Source organism: Gavialis gangeticus, unplaced genomic scaffold (genome assembly GCF_001723915.1).
Source record: "Gavialis gangeticus isolate Ggan-Ray unplaced genomic scaffold, GavGan_comp1, whole genome shotgun sequence".
Taxonomy (NCBI): domain Eukaryota; kingdom Metazoa; phylum Chordata; order Crocodylia; family Gavialidae; genus Gavialis; species Gavialis gangeticus.
Window position 1 is genome coordinate 15,721,639 of NW_017729015.1, and position 22,027 is coordinate 15,743,665.

The 22,027-nt window shown below is 50.9% G+C and overlaps 1 protein-coding gene across 18 annotated transcripts in view; it reads left to right on the top strand.

Moving 5' to 3' along the window:
• MACF1 (microtubule-actin crosslinking factor 1) overlaps positions 1-22,027 on the top strand; it is a 225,550-nt gene that overhangs the window by 131,706 nt on the left and 71,817 nt on the right. For all 18 annotated transcript variants that reach the window (XM_019512344.1, XM_019512340.1, XM_019512348.1 and 15 more), the window contains 4 exons: positions 197-326; positions 1,130-1,329; positions 2,944-3,439; positions 4,029-5,500. In XM_019512344.1, coding sequence (XP_019367889.1) covers positions 197-326; positions 1,130-1,329; positions 2,944-3,439; positions 4,029-5,500 — 2,298 coding nt within the window. The remainder of the gene's footprint in view (positions 1-196; positions 327-1,129; positions 1,330-2,943; positions 3,440-4,028; positions 5,501-22,027) is intronic.

Consider the following 22,027-nt stretch of genomic DNA (forward strand, 5'->3'; position numbering starts at 1 on the left):
TTAGCGCAAGTTAACCCTAAGCCCATAGTAACAAGATGGAGTAGCTCCACAAAACCCAAAGGCCTGGTGTCTTGTGTAAATCCCGCTGTGGTTGCTTTTCCTTTCTCATGTTGTTTGGCACAATATAGCCCTAGTGCAAGTATTGTGTCTTCTAGCCTGTATATCTCAGCATGTCCAAAAACATTTCCTTTTTTAGGCATTCCTGGCTGAGCTGGAACAGAATTCAGGGAAAATCCAGAAGGTGAAGGAGGCACTTTCTGATTTGCTGGAGAAGTACCCTGATTCTCCAGAAGCAGGAAGCTGGAAGAAGATGCAGGAGGATCTTAGTAAGTGCCCCAGGGACTTAGCATGGTTTTTAGATGCCTCTGAACATCCTTTGAGGGTGACCCGAAGTTCCAGGATGATCCCAGGGTCCTAGAACAACAGAGTCACTTCTAATTAAAAATTCAGGAAATTAAAGAGTGTACCTTAAGGCCATGGGTACACAGAGTGTTTTCAGGACAAGCTGAGTCTCACTGAATGAAACCTGCATGGCAGGTGTGTGTTTCAGAGAGTTTGCTTTCTTAAATTACCTTAGAAAATGTCCAACTAAATCGCTCATTTTTTTTGAGTGAAATCATTTTTTTTTTTTTGAGTGAAAGTTTCATCGCTGACAGTAAAATCCTCATGATTAGTTGCAATGCTCTAGATAGCTGTTGCCTCACCATGATGGCTTATCTTAGAAAAGAAACATTTCTGAACAGTTGTTAGGAATGACAAAAGTGCTTTCCAAAGTCTGATAAGCATTAGATTATTTTGGTTTAACACAGGGGGAATCTGAAGGAGGGGAAAGTTGAAATGATTCATCCAGAGTCTTGGAAATCGGTGACAAGATTGCCGAGAATGCTGGGGTCCTGAGCGCAAGTTCAAATTGGATAATATTTGATGGGGCTGAGGTTGTATTATATGTTTCACCAAGATTATCCTGGAATATTAGACATTGCTTTAAGATTACACCACAGCTTCCCTCTTAAACAGAGGCGATCTTCAGTGACAAATTAGCGATGAGGAAATGGAAGCTCTTAAACCGAGAGGGGTGTTTTTCCAGGAGCAGCAACATTACCGGCTTCATTCTGCTGCTGCTTTTCAGGTTGCAGGTGGGAAAAAGCCAATCAAGTAACAGCCGAGCGCCAGCAGAAGCTGGAGGAATCGGCAAATCAGCTAGCGAGCTTCCAGGCAGCCGAAGCCCAGCTGCGCCCGTGGCTGATGGAGAAGGAGCTAATGATGAGTGTGCTGGGACCCCTGTCCATTGATCCCAACATGCTGAATGCACAAAAGCAGCAGGTCCAGGTGAGAAAGGCAGCTTCCTTGTGCCTCCTTTGTGTGAGGAGGATGGGGCACTTCCAGGCTCTATTGCAAGTAGTTGCAAGCTGTGTTCTCTCACCTGTGGCTGATGAGTTCTTCTGCATATTTTCTATACTATGGGTGCATTTACATGTGCATTAATGTGCTTTGTTAATGCGCATTAAACCTGGTACCTTCATTGTGAGGAAAACGTGTGTTAGCCTGTTTTAATGCACATTAACTAAAGAGCACACGGGGCATTTTTACACGCGCAAGCACCACAGTGCAATGTGCTTTTCAGAGTTGTGTAAGTAGCGAAATGTCCGCTGTTGTATAAGTGACGCTTGCAGTTGCGCGAGTGGCAAAATGCGCATCAGCACTGAGAAAATAGCAGCAGCGCGCTTTCGAACTAGAACGCATAGAAGGGGCTTTATTTCAAAAGTGCGCCGCTGCCATTTCCTGTGCGCTGACGTGCATTTTGCCGCTTGTACAACTGCACACGATGCAGTGCAGTGCATGTCAGCTCATGTGCAGGGCAGACTTGATTAATCGAGTCTGCTCTGAAGTGGCAGTTCTCCAGCATGTCACAGGTCCAAAAAGTATGTGTGTAAATGCCCACAGTTTTTAAGTGACGCTTAATGCACATTAGTCTATTTTAATGCACAGTTTTTAGTGACATTTTCATGCACATTAAAACAGGCTAGTGCGCATTAAAGCACGTGTAAATGTGCCCTATGTTTATACGCTTGTGTTTGTGTGCATAGCATGCAGACACCCTCTTCTGCTACAGAGCCTGCTGAGTTAGCATGTTAAACCTTGTTCTTGTATTAAAAGTGCCCTGCCATGTATCCCCTTGTACAGTGAGTACTGGAGAGCACGTGGCTAATTGAGAGCGTCTAACTCCACCATCTCTTCTCAAAGGCCTTGAAACGCGTTGGGTGCAGACCACACCACGCAGCAGCGAAGCGGGTGCAGTTCTTGATCTCATTTCTCTGCACAGGGAGGCTTGACTCAGCACTGATTCATTTGTCCTCTATTAAAAGCAATTCCACTCTCTAAAAAGATCACCGTTGATGTAATGCAGGGCCTGTTCATACTGCCCTTTTGGCAGAGCAACCTGCCTGTCAGCCTGCTCTCTGCCTACTTACCTGTAATTACAAATTAGGTTGCTAATATGCCCATAACCGGCCAAACCACAAAATATCCCTGTTAACATAATTGGATCTCCTTGTCCAGCCGGCTAATGTTACGTTGTACAGTAGGGGGATGAATATGGGAAGGAAGCGGATACTTTATACAGGCAGCCATGGATCCTTCCAATTTTTTAAAGCTGAAACACTGTTATAAATTGAGGTCTTTGTTGCCTACTCGTTGGCCTATCCCAGGAGTTTCATAGATTCATAGATTCATAGATTAAGGGTCGGAAGGGACCTAGTAGATCTTCTAGCCCGACCCCCCGCCAGGGCGGGAGAACAACAAAAAACCCCAAAAAGAGTTTCCTGGTTTGTTTCCAGTGTTTCTTTGAATTGTTTCAAAGCCCCAGAGGCCTGTGTTGTTTTGATTGGGTGTATTCGGACCTGTCACATTTATACAAACATTTTCACGTTCTTTCTGTTCCAGTTTATGCTGAAGGAATTTGAAGCTCGCAGACAGCAGCATGAGCAGCTGAATCAGGCAGCCCAGGGAATACTAACGGGCCCTGGAGACCTTTCTCCATCTGCAAGCCAGGTGCGGGAGGAGCTCCAAGGGGTCAATCGGAAATGGTCTGAGCTAACTGAGCAACTCAACTCCCGTTCCAGCCAAATTGACCAAGCCATAGTCAAGAGCACCCAGTACCAAGAGCTGTTGCAGGGCTTGTCGGAAAAGGTAAAGGCAGTTGGGCAGCGACTGAGTAGCCAGTCCGCCATCAGCACCCAGCCAGATGCAGTGAAGCAGCAACTGGAGGAGACGAGTGAGATCCGGTCCGACCTGGAGCAGTTGGAAGAGGAGATTGCAGAAGCGCAGACCCTCTGTGATGAGCTGTCAGTCCTGATCGGGGAGCAGTACCTCAAGGACGAGCTGAGGAAGCGTCTGGAGACGGTGGCCCTTCCTCTCAAAGGGCTCGAAGACCTGGCAGGTGAGATGTCACGAGGCAGCCCGTTGTAGGAAGCAGCGGTGTTCAGCTTCGTTCCCCACTCTTTACAAAAGGCTGCTCTGTCAGTGCTAGAGATAATGAGGAAGGCTCTTTTGTGACGGTTTTAAGTTGGAAAGGAGGGCTGGAGAAGGCCAAAGTGAAGTGGTCTGTGTCATGCCACAAAGGAGGTATGGTTTTAATTCCCAGACCATACTGCCGGGGCCTGGGAGTGAAAACAGAGAGGATAGGCCTCGTGTGTGGAGGGTTGACTGGGTCTGAAAAGACCCCAGTCCCAATCTCCAGTGCGAGAAGTGGGAAAGACACGCCGAGGATCCTTAAACTCAAAGCACTTTCTTCCATCCACATATGGATCACAAAGATCTCGTAACCCCCCCACCACCACCCAAAAGAGCTTAACTGCTCTAGTCAAGACGTTCATGACCTGATGAGCGAAAAGCCAGTGATGCAATGGAAAGAGCTCATTCCCATTAATCAAAACGCAACTTTCGTGTTCAGGAGGTTTTAAAATGGTTTTGCCTTGCTTATTTGATTCCAGCTTCATTGTGGCTTTCTAATCTTGTTTCCCTTTCAGCCGACCGGATGAATCGACTGCAGACTGCGCTCGCGAGCTCCCAGCAGTTCCAGCACATGTTTGACGAGCTCAGGACCTGGCTGGATGACAAATTGTGCCAGCAAGCACAGAGCCGGCCGATTTCTGCTAAACTAGAGAAGCTTCAGGGTCAAATCCAGGAGCAGGAAGAGCTCCAGAAGAGCCTCAATCAGCACAGTGGCTCCTACGAGATGATTGTGGCTGAGGGGGAGTCTTTGCTTCTCTCTGTCCAGCCTGGGGAAGAAAAGACTTCCTTGCAAAACCAACTGGTTGGCCTCAAAACGCACTGGGATGAGCTCAGCAAACAGGTTGCCGATAGACACTCCAGCCTCAAAGACTGTTTGCAAAAGGCTCAGAAGTACCAGCGGCACACAGAAGACCTCCTCCCCTGGGTGGAGGACTGCAAAGCCAAGATGGCAGAGCTGGAAGTAACGCTGGACCCCGTGCAGCTGGAGGCAACCCTGCTGAGATCCAAGGCACTGCTCGGCGATGTGGAGAAACGGCGCTCGCTGCTGGAGATGCTTAACAGTGCTGCTGATATCTTGATAGATGCCTCTCAGACCGATGAGGATGACATCCGGGATGAGAAAGCAGGGATCAACCAGAAGATGGATGTCATCACGGAAGAGCTGCAAGCCAAGACCGGGTCCATTGAGGAAATGTCACAGAGGCTGAAGGAGTTCCAAGAAAGTTTCAAGAACATTGAGAAGAAGTTGGAAGGGGCCAAGCACCAGATGGAGATCTACGATGCTCTGGGCCCACAAGCTTGCAGCAACAAGAATTTGGAGAAGCTCAGGGCGCAGCAGGAAGTGCTCCAGGCCCTGGAGCCACAAGTGGACTATCTGCGGAACTTCACTCAGGGCCTGGTGGAAGATGCACCAGATGGATCCGACTGCTCCCAGCTCTTACTCCAAGCCGAAGCGGCCCAGCAGGACTTCAAAACCGTGAAGCAGAAAGTCAGTGAATGCTGTACGCTCATGGAGAACAAGCTTGAGGGAATAGGCCAGTTTAACAACCACGTCCGGGAGATGTTCTCTCAGCTGGCAGATCTCGACGATGAGCTCGACGGCATGGGTGCCATCGGGAGAGATATTGATAGCCTCCAGTCTCAAGCCGAGGATGTTCGCGCTTTCCTGGGCAAACTCCAGGGGCTGAAGTCGGACATCGAAGCCTCTGAAGGGGAATGCAAGAAAATGCTAGAGGAAGAAGGGAGCCCCGATTTATTGGGACTGAAACGAGAACTGGAGACTCTGAACAAACAGTGCAGCAAGCTGACAGAAAGAGGCAAGAATCGACGAGAGCAGGTTGAGACGACGCTGGCTCGCGTCGAGGACTTTTATAACCGGTTGAGAGAGCTGAATCACATGACGGCGGCAGCGGAGGAGAACGAGGCACTGCAGTGGGTCGTGGGAACAGAGGTGGAAACCATCAACCAGCAGTTGGGTGACTTCAAGGTAAGTGCTCATGATGCATGTTTTCTCATTAGCAGGTCGTTTGCTGCGCTGCATGGTCTTCTGCGCTCCTCCAGCAGAACCTGCATTCTCCGAGCTAGCGTAACGCCATGGTTTGATAGTAAAAACCCACCACTGTGCTTGGCTTTGTACCATGCGTGGGCCCCGCCAGGAAGAATTTCAAGTCTTAAAAGGAAGAGTTGATGACATGGCTCCTCTGTGGTCTGTCGTGAAAAGTTTGTTCCTTGTGCTGTGCGTGGTATTAGGACAGTGTCCTCTCTTGGCTTTTTAGATCTTGTATTCACTTTTTGGCGAGGAAGAGCACTTTGCTTCCTTGACAATTATTTGAATCATCCGTTCCGTATCTTCCAAGATGCTCGGTACAGATCCATCGGTGTCTCTCGAAGTGGATGTCGGTACAACCCCAGAATCCCAGCTGTCCTTCAGGAGCTCTGGATGGCACAGCACTGCTCCAGATGCTGGCCTTCAGTTAAAATGGCAGACAGACAATGTTAAGCTTTTGGGGGCGGGGGGGATATGTCTGTGCTTTTGTCTCACCAGTTTTTCCAAAGGGGCCTTTGCATTGCCTGTAGAGAAGCATTGGAGCACCTCAAGCTTTCAGTGCAGACCTTTTAACCGAGCCTAAAGAGAGAAAGTTCTTTAGGGAGTTTGACTTTATGCGGCATTATGATGTCAGGTTGTACTGTCACGCTACATTAATTATCTCAGTGCCGCTTAAGAGATTCTCTTGCTGTGAAGCCTCCATCACTGATGTGCTCCACGGCTGGTGATTGGTCTGATTTACATCTTGCTGCTCAGTGACTAGCAACGATAGGGGGAATGTTTTAACAGCCATTTACTTTTCATCACACGGTTAATTGATCCCGTTCGGACAGATAATATCTCTGTTACGCCATTACACCAACGCGAGTCGCAGACCTTTTTTTTTGGCCTTGTCTGTGAATTAAAGGTTTTTCTTGGCATAATCAAAGGTGTGGATTTCAGCCAGTCTAGTTGCACTGCTTGAACCTGTTTGTGGCCAGTCCTGTTTCAAGATCGGAGTGGCTTGTTGGCTTCATTGATGTGTCCTAGAAGGGATTTAAATCGGGCTTTTTTGATCCCTCAGTAAACTTGTTCACAGGCAAAGTTGTATCCTCTGTAACTACGCCTGGACAAATGGAAAAACCTTGCTATATAGTGGAGCTCTTTCTCTTGGTTGGGCAGTTTTGAGTAGATGTTAGTGTTAAATGGAGCAGGATGTGCTACACCCGCTGGCATGGAGAGCGAGATGAGCTGGGAGCTATGACGTCAGAAGACATTATTTCTAAACGGTCCAGATCTCGATGGTGAAGCTGTTCCAGTAAAACAGTGGTGACCAGCATGCAAGAGGCCAAAACCACTGCTATGCAGGGAGTACATAAGCCTCCTTCTCTGCAATCATTTGTTAGTCTCAGGGGCCTTGAGGCACAGATGGTTTGGGGGTCTTTGCTTGCAGAAAGTTTACTGAAAAATCGAAGTAGCAGAAAACTAAGGTTTCTGCTATGTGAAAATGAAGAGAAGAAAACCAAGGGGAAAATGAAAGCTGACAACGTATTGATAGTTACACCAAGACACTCTTCCTGAACGAGCCAACATGGCTAGCACCAGCGATAAAGGCTGCACAGCAGATGCTTTTTAAAGCCTAACATAATGGTTAGCTTCTGCAGACAAAAGGATGTCCCACATGTCAACCCGGACGCGAGAAGTGACAGTCTTTTCCTATATTGTTTAAATGTGCATTGGGATGAGTGAGTAAGTAATGAAACAGCCTGCCTTGGGAATTGGGGAGAGAGGATGAAATCACGGAGAGCAAACCTTTAGAAAAATGTGTCTTTAAACTGTCCGTTCCAGGGAGAGGGGGCAGAGGCCTTCCTCCCCCACAAACTTGGCAACGGGGTTGGGAGAGTTCAGGCGAGAGCACGAGGCCTGACCTACGCTCCAATCTCCGCACGCCAGATGATCCTGGCCTCATGCCCCGTGGCTGGTCTGGAAATCGGCAGGCAGTGGAGCTCAAGTCATAACTGTTGCCTCTCTAGGGCGCGGGAGTCGAGTAGCCCAACTGGAAACTTCCCGAGCACGAGCCCGAGTTTCGCAAGCTCGTGGCTTGCCGATGAAGTTGTGATTTCGAGGCAGAGTTTGCAGTGGGGGAGGGTGAGCCGTCCGGCTGGCTCTCGCTGAGCTCACGGGAAGTCAGAACAATGGGAGGAAGGAATCTGAGTGTGTCGCCACATTAACACCTCGGAGGGGCTGCGAAGGGAAATCTCTCCAGGCCCTGTTTTCCAGGCTGAGTAACAATGTTTTGCTTCATTTCCGTGGTTGGAGAGTTCAGCTCCTGAGCTGACATGCAATCGTGCACGGCAGATTGATCTTTCCTCGGACCCAAAGCTTTGCTGCGGGGTCGTGCATCATTACACTTCCCTTCAGGTTCAAAAAATTGAACAGTAATGGGGTTTGGTCTCGCTGCAGGTAGGAAGTGTCCAAGATCACACCGCTGCTGCCCTTGACGTGCTCAGGGAGAAGCCAGGGAAGAGAGTCCTTTTGGGAAAGGACATGGGGTTTTTAATTTTGGTGTTGACGTGTGCTGTCAACGGACAGCCTCAAAACGATGCCTCATCTCCGCATCGGAGGTGACGCAGGTGAAAACCTGTGTGGGGCCGGCCTTTAGAGACATGCGGCAATGCCCCTCGCTCTGTTTTCTTGGAACTGCGTATGAGTGCAAAGCTAATCTTTCACAGGTTTTGATGGCTGGGGAGCTGGAGAAGCAATTCCTGTGCATCCGTCCAGAAGAGAAAAATACATGCAGATACTACGTCTTAGTGTTGTGCAAGGGCGCTCAACCACTGGCCCGTGGGCCAGATCTGGCCGGTGGCACCACCCTCTTGCTGCCAAATCTCTGGGCCCACGAGGAGCCCTGAGCCCTGTGTGCCGGATCCGGTGCCCAATCCCAGGGGGCAGTGCCAGGGCCCAGTCTGGCCCCTAGATGAGTGCCACTCATTTGGCCCACAGGGCCAAAAGGTTGAGCACCACTGGTGCAGTGTTTGTATAAACACATTGGTAAGAGGGGTGCAGAATAGGTGCATCCTTGGAGCACCCATCCAGGCTGCTAATGCAGCCTTTTAGGGTGGGCCCTGCTAGCCCACGGTATGCAGAGCTGGAGTAATCCCGGTCAAGGAGAGTTATTGAAACCTGTGGCCTCCAGGCACCAAGCAGGGTGATTCAGAAGTAGGTTTATACCTGAGACTTTCCAGAGTATGTTCTTGCAGCAAACGCTCACCGTGTTTGCTCTGTCCGAGAGCACGCTGCACACACAAGCTGGGAGGACCAGGGTGCTGCTTCCTCACACTTACGCACCTTGTCCATTTGAAACCCTCCCTTGCCCGTGTCACCACGAGGTTTGAGGGAGATGAATGGGAGAGCAGGTTTTTCTGATTTAATTTATCCAGCTGAAAAGCTGGGGTGCGCTCGCCAAAACTCGCCCAAAGGAAGCCGTCTTTACCATCGCAGTATTTTGGTAGGAGGAACCGAGGGAGTTTTTGCAATGAAGGTCTGATGTCGCCAGAGTTGCTTTTTTGCAAGGGTCTTGCTGTTTTTCTGCAGTGATCCGAGAAGGAATAGCATTTGGGGACAGAAAGGAGCAGGCTTTTCTACTTTACAGAAGGATGCAGCGGCTTACTTAGAGCATTGTGGCTTTAGGGGGATGCCAAAGTATAGGGTGCCCCCCCTTGGTGGGGGGCATGACCAAAGGGCAAGCCAGAAAGGCCACGGCAAATGGCAGTGAGGGGAAGCGGTAGTGGCCACATCACAAGCAGCTGCTTGAAGTAGGGGTGAGAGGGGCTACTTCACTTTTTCCCAAAGTTTGGGAAACACTGGTTTAATGAGTCTCAAGCCAGCTGATTAACTTGGGCTATCCCTAGAGTATGATCGCACCGCAAAGAAAGCAGGTTGTCAACTTAGATCAAAATAGTATTGGAAATAAGGGAGCTTGGCTTTTTGCTTGGGTGAGTCCCGGACTGCTGGCTAGGCTGAAATGGAGCTGGCACCCTGAGTAAACCGCCAGGTTGCCTTGTCTCGGCTGCCGTTTGAACTTGGGGTGCCATGCCAATTCAAGAAGACCCTGTTTATTTTTGGAGTGTACGTACCCCGCGGATACATCATTATATTCTCTCTAGCTCTTGAGCTGTCTGCAGAGAGCAAGTCTGGAGGTGGTGATTCAGTCCCGTCTAACTGGTTCTAGCGCTGTTCCGACCACCCTGGCACAATTGTACTGTAGGAGCGCACCGGGCGTCATTCTGCCGTAGAGAAAATCAGGCTGAGTCAGTGCAGGTAAACACGCATAAGTCTTTCTGTGAGGTCGAGTAGTTTTATTCCTCCTGTAGAAGATTTTGCAACCTGTAAATGCTCTTTCTGCACCCGCAGAAACTTTTTGACATGACTGGCAAGCAACACTGGCCAGTGGTAGTTGCAAGCATGACTTGATTTGGGGCATTTTTTCCTCTGCTTTTTCTGCTCTCAGTTTCATTAGACAGTGCTTTCCGTGCTAATAAGGACTAAACTCAAACGAAGGTTAGATTTCTGCTAAGTGTAGCAGCTTCCCCCTTTAAGCATGGCAAGCCTGAGCTGGACCAGACTTACAGACCTGAAATGTGGAAACATCATCCAGTACCTACTTTTTTGTGCCTGTTCGGGTGCCTTCCAGAATAACAGGATCCTGTATTTCAATCTCCCTACTCCCTCCCTCCCAGCAATAGGAAAGGAGTTGCTATGCTTTGAGTAATGTAGCCTGTAGCTTCTTTATCCTAGCCAAAAGGCACCACGCCCTCCTTGTAAGACTGTAAAAGATGGGTAAACAACTGTCATTGCTTAACGATAGTAATACTGTCTAAGAGGTCCAGGCACAAGCCAGCATTTTGTAGGGACAGGCACTGATGAACAAAGATGGGCTCTGCCCCGAGGATCTTGCCCTGTGCTGAAGAGGAATTCTAGATTTTCCCGGGAAGTGGCCTGAGCGGAGACCGGCTGGTCTCCGGTTCTCGCCGAGCAATCCTCTCCCCCGGCTTTACCGTGCTCCAAACTGCAAACATTTTTCAGTTTGTCCAACTGGTGTTAGCCCGGTGATTCTCAACCGGGGAGCCATGAGGTCCTTTTAAGAGACAATACTAGCAGTGTTAGCTGTGCAGGCGCCTACACGTGATTCCCGGGATAAACCCAGAGATTTCAACTAGGAATCCAGAGCGTCAGAAACGTCCTGGCCTGCTGCAATCTTGCCGAGTTCTTTGCCACATGAGAATTGTTCTGTTATTTTTCTGTAGTCAAAAAACCAGGAAGAGCTAAGAGTTAGCCGAGGGGTGCCAGGCGTATAAAAAAGACAGTGAGAACCACCGGTTTAGCGTCGTGCCTATGGACGGTGCTGGCTGCTTTGTCTTGGGCTTTGCTGTTTGACTTCCGCAACCTTGAGCCGGTCTCTTACTTTCTTGCTGGTTTTTGATTTGATCTCCAAAGTAGAGAACACTTTTGTTTTGAAGCATTGAAACCCTCGCTTGAAAAATGTTACCAAAATAACCTTTTTCTCCTTTCTGCACGATAAAAGTGGTGTTTGAAAGCAAAGAACTACTTATCTTTCCTAAGTAGCGTTCCAGTGCGGTTTTGCATATTGAGAGAGATGTCTGTCTGTCCGTCTGTCTTATGGGAAAGATTAGAATAGAAATTAGGCAAGCTGCTTTCTCTTTCAACATGGCACTGAGAAGGGAGCCCAGAAGTCATGTCTGAGTGAGTCTGAAGAATTGTGTCCCAAAGGGAACCTGAGAGAGCATCTCATTTGTTGATATAGTAATAACTAAGATGATTGCCTTCAAATTGGTCCCGATTCAAGTAGTGGAAGGAGAGGCAAGGAGTCGTCCAGACCAAGAACGGACTCCAGTGGACTTGTGCAGAGAAACCAACATCCCAGAAGTGTGTTGCTATTCAAGATCTTGCCTGATCTGCATTTCAGGGCAGTAAATACTTAGCGCCTCTACCCCCAAGTGCATACGTAGGCCCGACCCTTCCTTGAACACAGTGGCAGCGGTAGCAAAGGAGCATCTACAAGCCCGGGCCTGTTCATGCCTGGCACAAGCAACTAATCTTTATCTGTGCACTTGCACTTGACTAACCATTGAAATCCCTATCGGGGCATAACACACCTGGGGAAAATCTCTGTGCTGCAGAGACAACTCCTCCATCTTGCCCCACTCGGATGAAAGCGTGGAGATCAGAGTGCCCGGGGGTAGTTTGAAGGAGGGCAGGTAGTGGAGACAAAGGGTTAATTAAAGGGAATCGTCCCATACCGTGCCCTGCAAGGCCAAACGGCTTGGGCCCTGGTTTCCACAAAGACCCCGTTCCTGACCATCGTTACCCCAGGGAGAGAGCAGGAAGCTGCCGGAGAAATCTTTTCATCTCAAGAAATTCACTATCTCTTCCTGCCAAGCAAGCCCGTCGTAAAGGACGGGGGCCAAAACATCTGCTCCACGGTGGTTTAAAGTTACTGGCTGAATCATTATATTCAAGCCAGCAATAGCCAGCTGCAACAAAGAGCTTTCCACCTTTTTTGCTCCCCCCCCCCAGCTTCTCAGTGATGGAGAAATGACTGCAATAAAGCAGAGGGGAGAGAGACAGGAATGCTCAGGCTGCTGTGCCGGCTGCCCAAATGAGCTTTGCGAGGGCTCAGTGAGCACGAGAGGAGTTAAGCTATGCGCAGGGAAATGCCAAGGGCAAGAGCCCCAGTTGACCCCCCTGCCGCTATCTGCCACTTGTCAATCGTGACACGCGTACAGCTCTTGAGTCCTGGCTGGGTGGGACCTTCGGGGTGGGCTTCCTGCCACCTCTTTGCAAACTTGGTGGACGAAATGGGAACAGTCGGACCATATTGGGATAAATGTGAACGTTCGCCCAGATCCCAAGCAGCCGCGGCCCTTCGCTTTTGCAATAAGCCCTAGGGGCAGGTTATTTGAAGCCAGAGTTTCTCAATTTACAGGGCTTTGCAACTTGGGCAACATTTGCTTTTCATGCCAATAAAGTTTGAACTTGAGCGTGTGCATGTGAGAGAGAGAAATCCCTAGACGGCAGTCGTTCACAAAGCGCTGCCATTTGACCTCGTAGAGAGCAGGTAGGGTCGCCGGGGCCTCGGAGATCGCTGGTGCCTGGAGCACCCTCTGTAGGGTTCCCACGAGGGCTGATGATGCAGTTGGGGGGGTAAAACCATAAACAGTGTTAGTCATCTTTCCATTCAGATGCTGCTCTCTCTTAATCCCTTCCAGCTCTCCCCTTTGTCCCGTGTAAAAGGAGAGGCTACGGATTTGGCAACTATCAAGCACAACCTCCCTCCCTCGCCCAACAAGCTCTGTCCACCCACACATGAACGTGCACAAAATATACCACAGCCCCTCCCTGCGGGCAAGAGAATGGCTGCTCACTTCATCGTTCTTTGTCTTATTCTCTCAACCTTTTGAGTGGGAGACTGCCTCGTTGTCATTAGCAGATATACCAGCATTGCTAATAACGAGCCCTCGCGTAGTGCTTTCCGTTTTCGATGAGCTTTGCAGAAATTCAGTAGCTACCGTGCGAGGTGCTCAAATCAATTGGTTGGAGTAGCTGCATTTTAAAACACCGGGAAGCTGAGGCTCATAAAGGTTAAGCGCTTCCCGCCCCGCGGCACGGACAGGTCTGACTTCTGATCTCGAGGCTGGCTTTCTTGGGCCTGCACGCCAGAGGTTCTTGCTCTGGGTACATCTGCCACTGGTGGAGTGAGAACCACTGTTGTAGGGGACAGCATTTGGATAAAACGATGGCGCAGGGGAACTAATCCGTGATAACTGTGCAGATTGCAATTGTGAAGGTAGCTGGCCTGGACCCGCTGTTTTACATGTGGTACGTGAGGTCTTTGGGGACCACTGCCCAAAACCATACTGCTTTCCAGAGGGAGGAGGGCTCTCTTGCAAGCTTGGGAGCGCGTGGATTTTGCTACCCAAAGCCATCGGGTGCCTTGATCGAGGGTAAACCATGCCTGACAGCCACAGGGTAAGAGTCGCAATGCTGCCGTCTGTGGGTCTTCCAAGCCTCCCAGTGGGCCACTGGAATTGCCCCCAAAAGTAGTTCAGTCGCCTTCATAGCCAGAAAGTGCAGTTGTCAAAACTCCTGCTTGAAAAGTGGGGCCTTTGAGTAGAGGTCCTGTTGTACCAAGATGGTTTGAAAGGTGTGCAGTGGCAAAGAGAAGGCCAGCTTGGATACAGGAGCTGCTCTGAGTGACAGTGTGAAACAGCATTTCAAGGGCTTCGCTTCCAGGATGGCTGCACTGTGGCATTTCATCCCGTAAGTTGTCTGTGCTGCAGTCGATCGTGACATTCGTGGACTCAACTTCTAGGGCAGTAGGCAAAGTGCTTCCCCAGCTCCCAAGGGATGATCTCTTGCTCTGCTCCTCTCTAAAGGACTTCAAGCCGCAGGTAATCCGAAGCGGGGGGTATCCTGTAGACCAGCGGAGGCCCACTTTTTTGGCCAGCATGCCATAAATTGAGCCCCATGCCCTCCTCAAGTGCCACTCCAGTCCCCTTCCCCTGCCCGATCATCTGCTCTGCCTTTCTACTCTCTGTCCCCTCCCCATTATGCCACGTGCCACACACGCAAGCTGCCCACGCCACTGGTGGGATGGCCACCCAGGCTTTCGATCTTTGCGTGCTGGGTCGAGACATCCTCTAGCATACTTTGGAAAGGAAAGTCCGCTCTCATTTCAGGACTGCAAGCCTGAACTTGAGGAATGCCAACAAATTTGTTGGAGGATGAGTCAAAATATTTAAGCTGTGTACCCAGTGTATTATTTTTGAAGCAGCGCATTAGCGACAACCGCCCAGTCTATTAACACGCTTCTGCGCTTGCAGACAATGTCTCCAGAGCCCAACCCCAGATTCCCCTCCTGTGCAAAGTCTCCTGGGCTGTTTGGATGGTAGTCCAGCACCTGACAGTCTGGCCGAAACCCCGGCATAACTTTCCACTCAAGCCGTGGCGTGCGTTGCTGGCCATGGCTTTGGGATGTGGGTGGAAAGGGGGAGGTAGATTTCCTGTGCGAGTGTCCCGTCCGAATGTGGCATCTTTAATGGAGCGGGGAGGGGGACAATCTGTCACTTGTTCTCCTGCTTTGGCTGATCTCACCGTCCAGCTGGTGGTATTTTTAACCCTTATGTGGCCCCCAAAGAATGCCTGTGGCTCCTTCCAGTCGTCCAGCTCTGAGCAGCTGGGTGGGGATGGGATAGGAGGGAGATGTGGGTGTGGGGAGGGCAGTGTTTTCTCCTTGTTTGAGCCCTTTCCAGACCTGCTTAAAGTATCCCTGGCTAGTATTTTGAGCATCAGCAACACAAGCAAAAGTGCCTCCTCTCCCACAGCTGTTAAATGGTCTTAAAGGCACAATGTCCCCTGTTGAGGGAAGGGATGTTTGATTTGGGAACACAGCAAAGCTTAGGTGCACGTGGTGCATTTCAGCTTGCAAACCGTGGTAGGTAAGAGCAGGTTTGGGGGTGACGCGTCCTTGGTAGTCTCTGGGAGATGACTGTGGAGGGGACTAATCCCGGTGGGAGCAAGATGCCAGGGCATAGCTCGAAAATGTCTAGAGGGATTGAGTGACATCGCTCAGCCGTACTCCCGATTTGTTAATCAGAGAGTACAGTAAATAAATCTGTTCCCAGGGACACATGCACTCGAGCCTGAGTGGCATTCAGTGTTCTTGTTCCTTGAAAATAAATGTCTCTGGCACAGAGGAATTGCAGACAGGTACCCAGACAGTTGTAGATACCCACAGGCAACAGAACAGCCTTGCCATTGTTCATCTAAAGGCAACTGAGGAGCGGTGACCTTGACCTGTCAGTGGGAACTCAAAAGCATTTTGGTCTCACTTGAGCAGAACCGCACCTATCGGCGAAAGCCGAGGACAAGAGTAAATTGAAGTGAAAGCTGCTGAGGGAAACAATCAAATTGGACGGAGGTTGTTTTATCATAAAACAACAGGCCGGTAATGAAACAAGTCCCTTTTGGGAGTCAGCTCGGGTCGCTCTGCCCAATCCACCCACTCGCGCTAGCGCTAATGGTTTTGCCAGGCCCCAGCTGTCCTTGCTGGGCAAGCACTACCGTAGGGATGTCTCCCTTGTAAAGTAGTATCCTTACCCTGGTGGTATGGATACTTTGGCACGAAATACTCTGCGTGCGTGGTTCACCACTCATCCAGGAGATGCTAAAAATACCAACCTCCTCTAATACCAGGAAGGCTGGGTTCTCTGAGAAGGATGAGAGGGGATGTAGTTAGTTTAAAACTGGCAGAGTGGGTCAGGAAGATGAACTCGGCCCCGGTCAGGGTTTGGATGCCGTTGGTCTTGCAGGTGCGCTGCCTCGTTTTTATCCAGGGCTATGCCCTTGCATAAAGCATATGATCAAGCATATACCTGTATTCAGGCATGCGTGTGCCCCTGGGTCTTCTCATGCAGTCAGTGCGCTTTTCAAGGTGATAAAAAAGAAAGCCTAGGCATACCTTGCCTCCTGGGTGAGGGAATGACTGTACCCATTTGACTGGCCACGGTGTAAGACAGTGTCGTAGAGCGACTTGTAATATTTTAGGTTAGTCATCCCTGGCATTTAATGAGCAGCCATCAACTCTACTGCCTAACTATAGAAAAGTGAGTGCTTTATTTAAAATTCTTCCATCCTCGATGATTATATAGTTACCTTGCTTCCTGAAGTGACTCCCGAAAGTCACTGGTGGCTGAGAGCGGTTTATTATTCACTCCACCTCTGCTGTCTGCCATCACTGACTCACCGGGTGGCTGGGTACGTGGCTTACCTTCTCTGCACCTTCTTGCTCCTGGTTTAGCCATTGGGGACCTGCCTACCTAAATGCCAAGGCTCTGGACCAAGTGCTGGGATATCTCCAGGTAGGAGCTGTTCAGGTGCAAAGTAGTAACGCTATGGTTGCAAACAGGAGGCGCGCCAGATGGATGTCTGTGATGTAGAGCCCTGTAAAGTGCATCTGTACAAACAGGATGCTTCCCCGCTGCTTGGCCACGCCACGCCACGCCACGCCACGCCACGCCACGCCACGCCATCCTGCCTCTCTCCTGGTGTGAAAATCCATCAGCTGTTTGCTGCCGGGCTGTGTCCTCCAGGGCGTGCGCTGGAATGGCATCAGCCCCGTCAGCAGCCGGGAGGAGCGCAGGTAGATCAGAGGGGGCCGAGGTCTCGGCGTTTCATCAGACAGACCAGATCTCGGCTCAGGCTTAAAGGCAGCGTATGCTCTTTGGAACAAAGGGATTGTCTGTTAGCAGTTTGTGGGAAACTAAGCAGTTCTCTACCAAAAAATGGCATTTCACTGATTTTTTTTTTTTTGGTTTTGTTTTAACTAAGCTGTAAAGAGATACCATCCTGGCAGGTGGATTTACCTTGAACTTGCCATCTCAAATAGGTTTATTCTTGGCCGGTTTCCGGATGTCTCTTCCACCTCCTTGTGTGGGTGGAAGCTCAGCCGTGCATTCTGGGAGCTCGGAGTCTCACAATGATTAAGCACAAGAGTGCCGTGGTATTTGGCGAGTTAGACTGTGTTTAATCGGTGGTATAATGTGTGGGCTGTAGGCTTCATTTTTTTTTTTTTAAAGGAAGAATTGAACCAAGGTCTGTATTAGCTGCCCTGCAGCTAAATAGTTAAGACAGCTTGAACACTTCTGGAGGAAACGGGTTGCTGCTCAGCAATGCAGACTCCAGCACAGGTACCTTGGAAAGGACCTGGTGCCTTATATAAGCGGAGCTAGCTCGCCTGCAAGGGAGAAGCCGTAGGCTAGCTGAGCCCTGACATGAAATCAGTTTGAAGTCAGCCGTAAGCCAGGCAGATAAAAGAATAACCTCCAGAGCACAGTTGGATGGGATTATCCCACGAGTTTTTTGTCTAGAACATGCTTCGAGCCCAGGGTTTAGCCACTCTGTGCTGCTAACCTTGCAAGACACAGAAATGTCAATTTGAAAGATTTTTTTTTTTTTAGGGGGAGGGGGAATTGAATCTAGGAGGAGAAGAAGCATTGAAATGGAGATAAAGAAATCCTGCCAACCCTAGAGCGACGGGAGCAAGGCTTTAAAAAGGAAATATTCCCCCCCCCACCTGTAAAATTTTGTCATAGCATAACATAGGAGTGTGGAAAGGCAGAGTTTAAATTCGGGTGAGATTTTTTTTTTTCATTATGAATAGTTTTGACGTGTATCCTGGGGCCTCGCAGCTCTTTGGAAGACCCGTTCCCCAGGACCGCTGGGTGGACACCTGCTTTGCATTCCCCGCTGGGATTCAGCTGATTTGAGGCCGGCTTCTCTTGGCTGATGAACGTCCAGATCAGGCTCTGTCCCTGCAGAGGTGGGAGGAGGCGTGCCCGAAAAAGCGTTTCAGAAAGACGGGCAGCTACCGACACGGTATTGGGAGGAAAGTTGGATTGTGTTCCCCTTGTCTTGCTTCCTCCCAAGTTCCTTCGGCCAAAATGCCCTTTCTTCCTTGTCTTCTTCCAGTCCTGCGGGTCTTATCGGGAACTCGGCACACCTACAAAAGGTCTCGCCCAAGATCACCGGGACTGTGACGGGGAGGGAACGGGACTCGGGTCCCCCCAGGTCTCAGACGGGCATCCCAGTCATTGGCTCTGTCCTCTCTGTCGGTCAGTCTGCTCATCTGTGCCCCCGACTGTGTCGGAAATGGAGGGGCTGGGGTGGGTGAGCGCCTGCAGAGCGCGGAGCACTTGGCTCCCCCCGATCTGGCCATCAAGTGAGCGAAGCAGCAGCAGCTGACACTGGAAAGGGCTCGAGTGGGCATGGAGGACAAGGGGGAGCTGGCGAGAGAAAAGCACTCCAATTGCATCTGGATTGTCTCAGCAGTGTCGTGCAGCTCAGAGGATCCTGAGCCGGTCCGCGGGGCTCCAAGTGATCTGCAGAGAACTGGCTGCTCTCACAATACAGATGCCTTGTTTCCCCTCTGCTAGATCGCATGAAAAGAAAGCTAAAAATATATTGGGTCGCCTAATAAGACTTTTCATTGTGAGCAGTTTCTGTGGTTGCTGGCGGGATGTTTTGCAGTTGTAAATAGGGTGATGTAACGCAGGCAGTTGTGAATGGGAGGGCAGGTGGCCCACAGGACGGCCACGCTCTGGAGAAACAGCCGACGCCAGAAATGTTGGCGAGGCCCGCATGCGGGAGCTCCCGCTTCCCGGGGGTCTCTTGGCACGGCTCTTTGTAACTCAGCTGCTTTTAAGTCTGAAGAAGCCTCAGAATGCATTTTAGCAGAGGGGATTCATTATTAGCAAATTATAACATTATACGGCATGGTGAGTACGCATGATGCTCCGTAGCACATAGGAGTGTCGCAATTAATTAATCTGGTTGGGACAAAGCACAGAACAACAATAGGATACGTGGGGAATTGTGGCGAGGGGTAGAGAATAAGGAGGAGGCAGGCGAATGGGGATAGCTCTGCTATCTGTCCAGCATTGCGTGCCTAGATATCAGACCGTAATTCATATTTTTAAATGGAGAGGAGTTATTGAACCTAGTGCAGAGAGAGCTTGAAAGAACCAGGCGGTCAAATATCAATGAGGGAGGGTTGGGAAGATGATCTTTTGCAAGACGGGAGGCAGGGGATGGAAAGGGCAGGGGCATGGGGGCGGCGGAGCTGCAGAGCGTCTTGGAGAGGCCAACAAGGGAAGTCTGAGGGAGATTAGGTGTAAGATAAGCCTGGCGCACACATGCTTGGGTGCTGCCCCGTCCTTGAATTCTGGCGTTGCCCTGTAGCGATTGCCTATCCAGGCACACGGAGAGCTGGCATCTTGTTGGGTGCCCTGGTGTAGAGCGCAGGCAGAAGACAGCTAAAATATGCCCCATCTGGCTGTCCTTTGCAGGCAGGATTCCCGAAGGGCGAGCTGGCATCTCATTGCGCGCAAGGAATTTGCAAACCAGCGAGCGTCTTCCTTGTAGTCCAGCGAGGGGAAACCGAGCTCACGTTTGGCTCGAGCGCAGGTTCACGACGGGGCGGGTAGAAGGAGATTTGCTCGGGAGACGAGGACCGCGTCCGGGGGTTCCCCCTCCCGAGTTCTTTCCCCTAAATACCAAACTGTAGGTCCCAAGTAGCTGGGAAATGAACAGACTTTTCTACTTTTTATTTTTGAGCTCCGGGGAGGAGGATCTGGAAGTGCTATCAGGCGTTTATTTCAGTAACAGATTGCCGCTGGCAGGCCTCCACATACCAGAGCCATCTGAAGGGATGAAAACTCAGACAGAGGACCCCGGGCTCACCCCTCTCTCCACGCCCCATGTCACAAAGCAGATGCGCGTGGAGCCCTTGGAGCTGGGTGCTCCTGCCTGTAGGTGACGACTCCAGCTCTAGGCTCGCCCCCAGCTGTCGGTCAATCTGGACCACGCTAGGCTTTGATTTTTTTTTCTTTTTGGTCTCAGTCAGACCGATCGGAACAAATAACATCCCATCTTCTGACCGCGGGGGCAGGCTGGGGCAGTTGGTTTCCACGTTGGCCGACCTGCCTCGATGCGCGCACGCTTCTGAACCGGTTTTGGGGACTGGGGGGGATGCATGGAGTAGACAGACCTGCTCTTGGCACTTGGCTTGGTGAGGAAATAGGAAAAGAATTTCTGACTGCGAAGCTGGCAGTTCCACATCGAGATCATTCTTCGTAGTGGAACAAAAAGCCTCAGCGCCCCCAGCCTGGATTCCTGGCATTCCTCTTGCCGAAGGGGCCCTGGAGTGCTTAACAGTCCTGCTTGGAGAGAGCTGGAACGGTGAAGGTGGTGGTGGTGCAGTGGGGGAGTGCTGAAACTATGGGGCCTGCTTTTTTCGTGTTGTTTCAGCTGCGTCGAATTATTAAAGTAAGGCTAGACCTGTTCTCTCCCCTGAACAGTAAAAATCTGTGCTCTTGCACCGAGCCAGAGAGGAGTTAAAAGGTTTTAGAACTTGCAAAAAGAAGAGGGGGGGGAAAAAAAAAAGGCAGACTGCTGGCTCGTGAAGCTGGGTCCAGTGGCTTGTGCCAGCCGCGGTAACCCGCGGCATGTCTGTACCAGAGGAGCAGTATTTCTGAGTGGGAAGTATTGCTGGAGATACTGTGCTTTGGAAAGGCAGTCTCAGGTGCTCCGTTCGATTCCCATCACCTGATGTGAGGATGCTTTGGCTCCGTACGTAGCTCAGATGTGTTCGGTCCTTGGGGCTGGTCCTGAGCGTCCAGCCCAGATTGCTCTCGTCTGCGCCCGGTTCTGGGGCGCTGCGTGGGCGATTTAACCGGTGCCAGACTTAACCTGGCGGTTTCGTTTTTCAGAAGGGAAGCAGTATCCGGGGGTACTTGAGCGCTGCAGTTGCCATTCGCTGTCGTTTTGCTTTTCAAGTGCAGGACGTTGTGCACAGGTTTGTTTCTGATTCTAGGGGTGGATTTTACGTGTGACTGTCAGCAAAGAGGGATCGGCAGCATGGGAGAGTAGAGATGCGTTTGAGGCACGCAGCCCTTGGACTCGGGAGGTCTGTATTCGATTCGCAGCCGTGCCAGAGGCTTCCTTGGCCAAGTCTAAAGGCTTTCAAAGACACCGAGCCCCTGCTGCTCTCTCTGATCTCAGGTTGTGGGTGCGCAGCCCTTCTGAAAGTCCAGCCTTTAATCTCCCTTGTAAAATAGAGGTCGCTTCCCGGGGCGCGGAGAGGAGAGGGGAGTGTGTGCGAAGCTCTGACACGCTAGTGATGGGCACCGCAGAAGCACGTGGCAACGGGCTGATCTGTATTAAAATAGACGTTAGAAGCATTTTTGCTATAAATATCAACGGGTTCGTATTTTCGGGCCTTTTGGTAGTTCATCTGGAAGGCGCAGCAGGATGTTGGTCTTGTGGGGCACTATTCTGCACTGGGTGGGTCGTGGCCCAGCACCTCTGTAGCAAGACCTGCCCTTTCCCTGCCAGGAGACTGCTTTAACTGTGCCCTGTTTAGCCGTTGTAAGTCTAACCTGAAAAGGGAGGGAGCACGTGGAGGAGAGGGGGTGGGCATGCTCGGTCGTCATGTGGTGCCCGGGGCCTGGGAGCGGTGGCTGCCCGGGGGAAAACCGTCTCTGGTCTTGAGGCGGGGGAGAATCGCCAATCCTACGATGATTTTTTTTTTAACCGATTACTCAGCCTAACAAAGGTGACAAGTTCAGACCCGTTTTCGCAGCAGCGGTTGGCGATGCTGGCAGAAGGCGAAACCGGCGATGCTGCTTGGTGAACGCTACTTCTTAAAAGCCAAGCTAACAAAAGGCCGGGGCCGGGGGTGGTTCTCGCCCGCCGCGTGCAGTGAAAGCTGCCCCTCGAGGGGGCACAAGCCCATCGGAAAAAGGGACCGGCGCGGCGCGCGGCGGGAAGGGGCGCCCGCGGCTGGCGAGCGGGGCACGGCCTCGCCCCTAAATCCCGGCGGGACCCCCGCTCGCGGGCGCGACGCGGAGT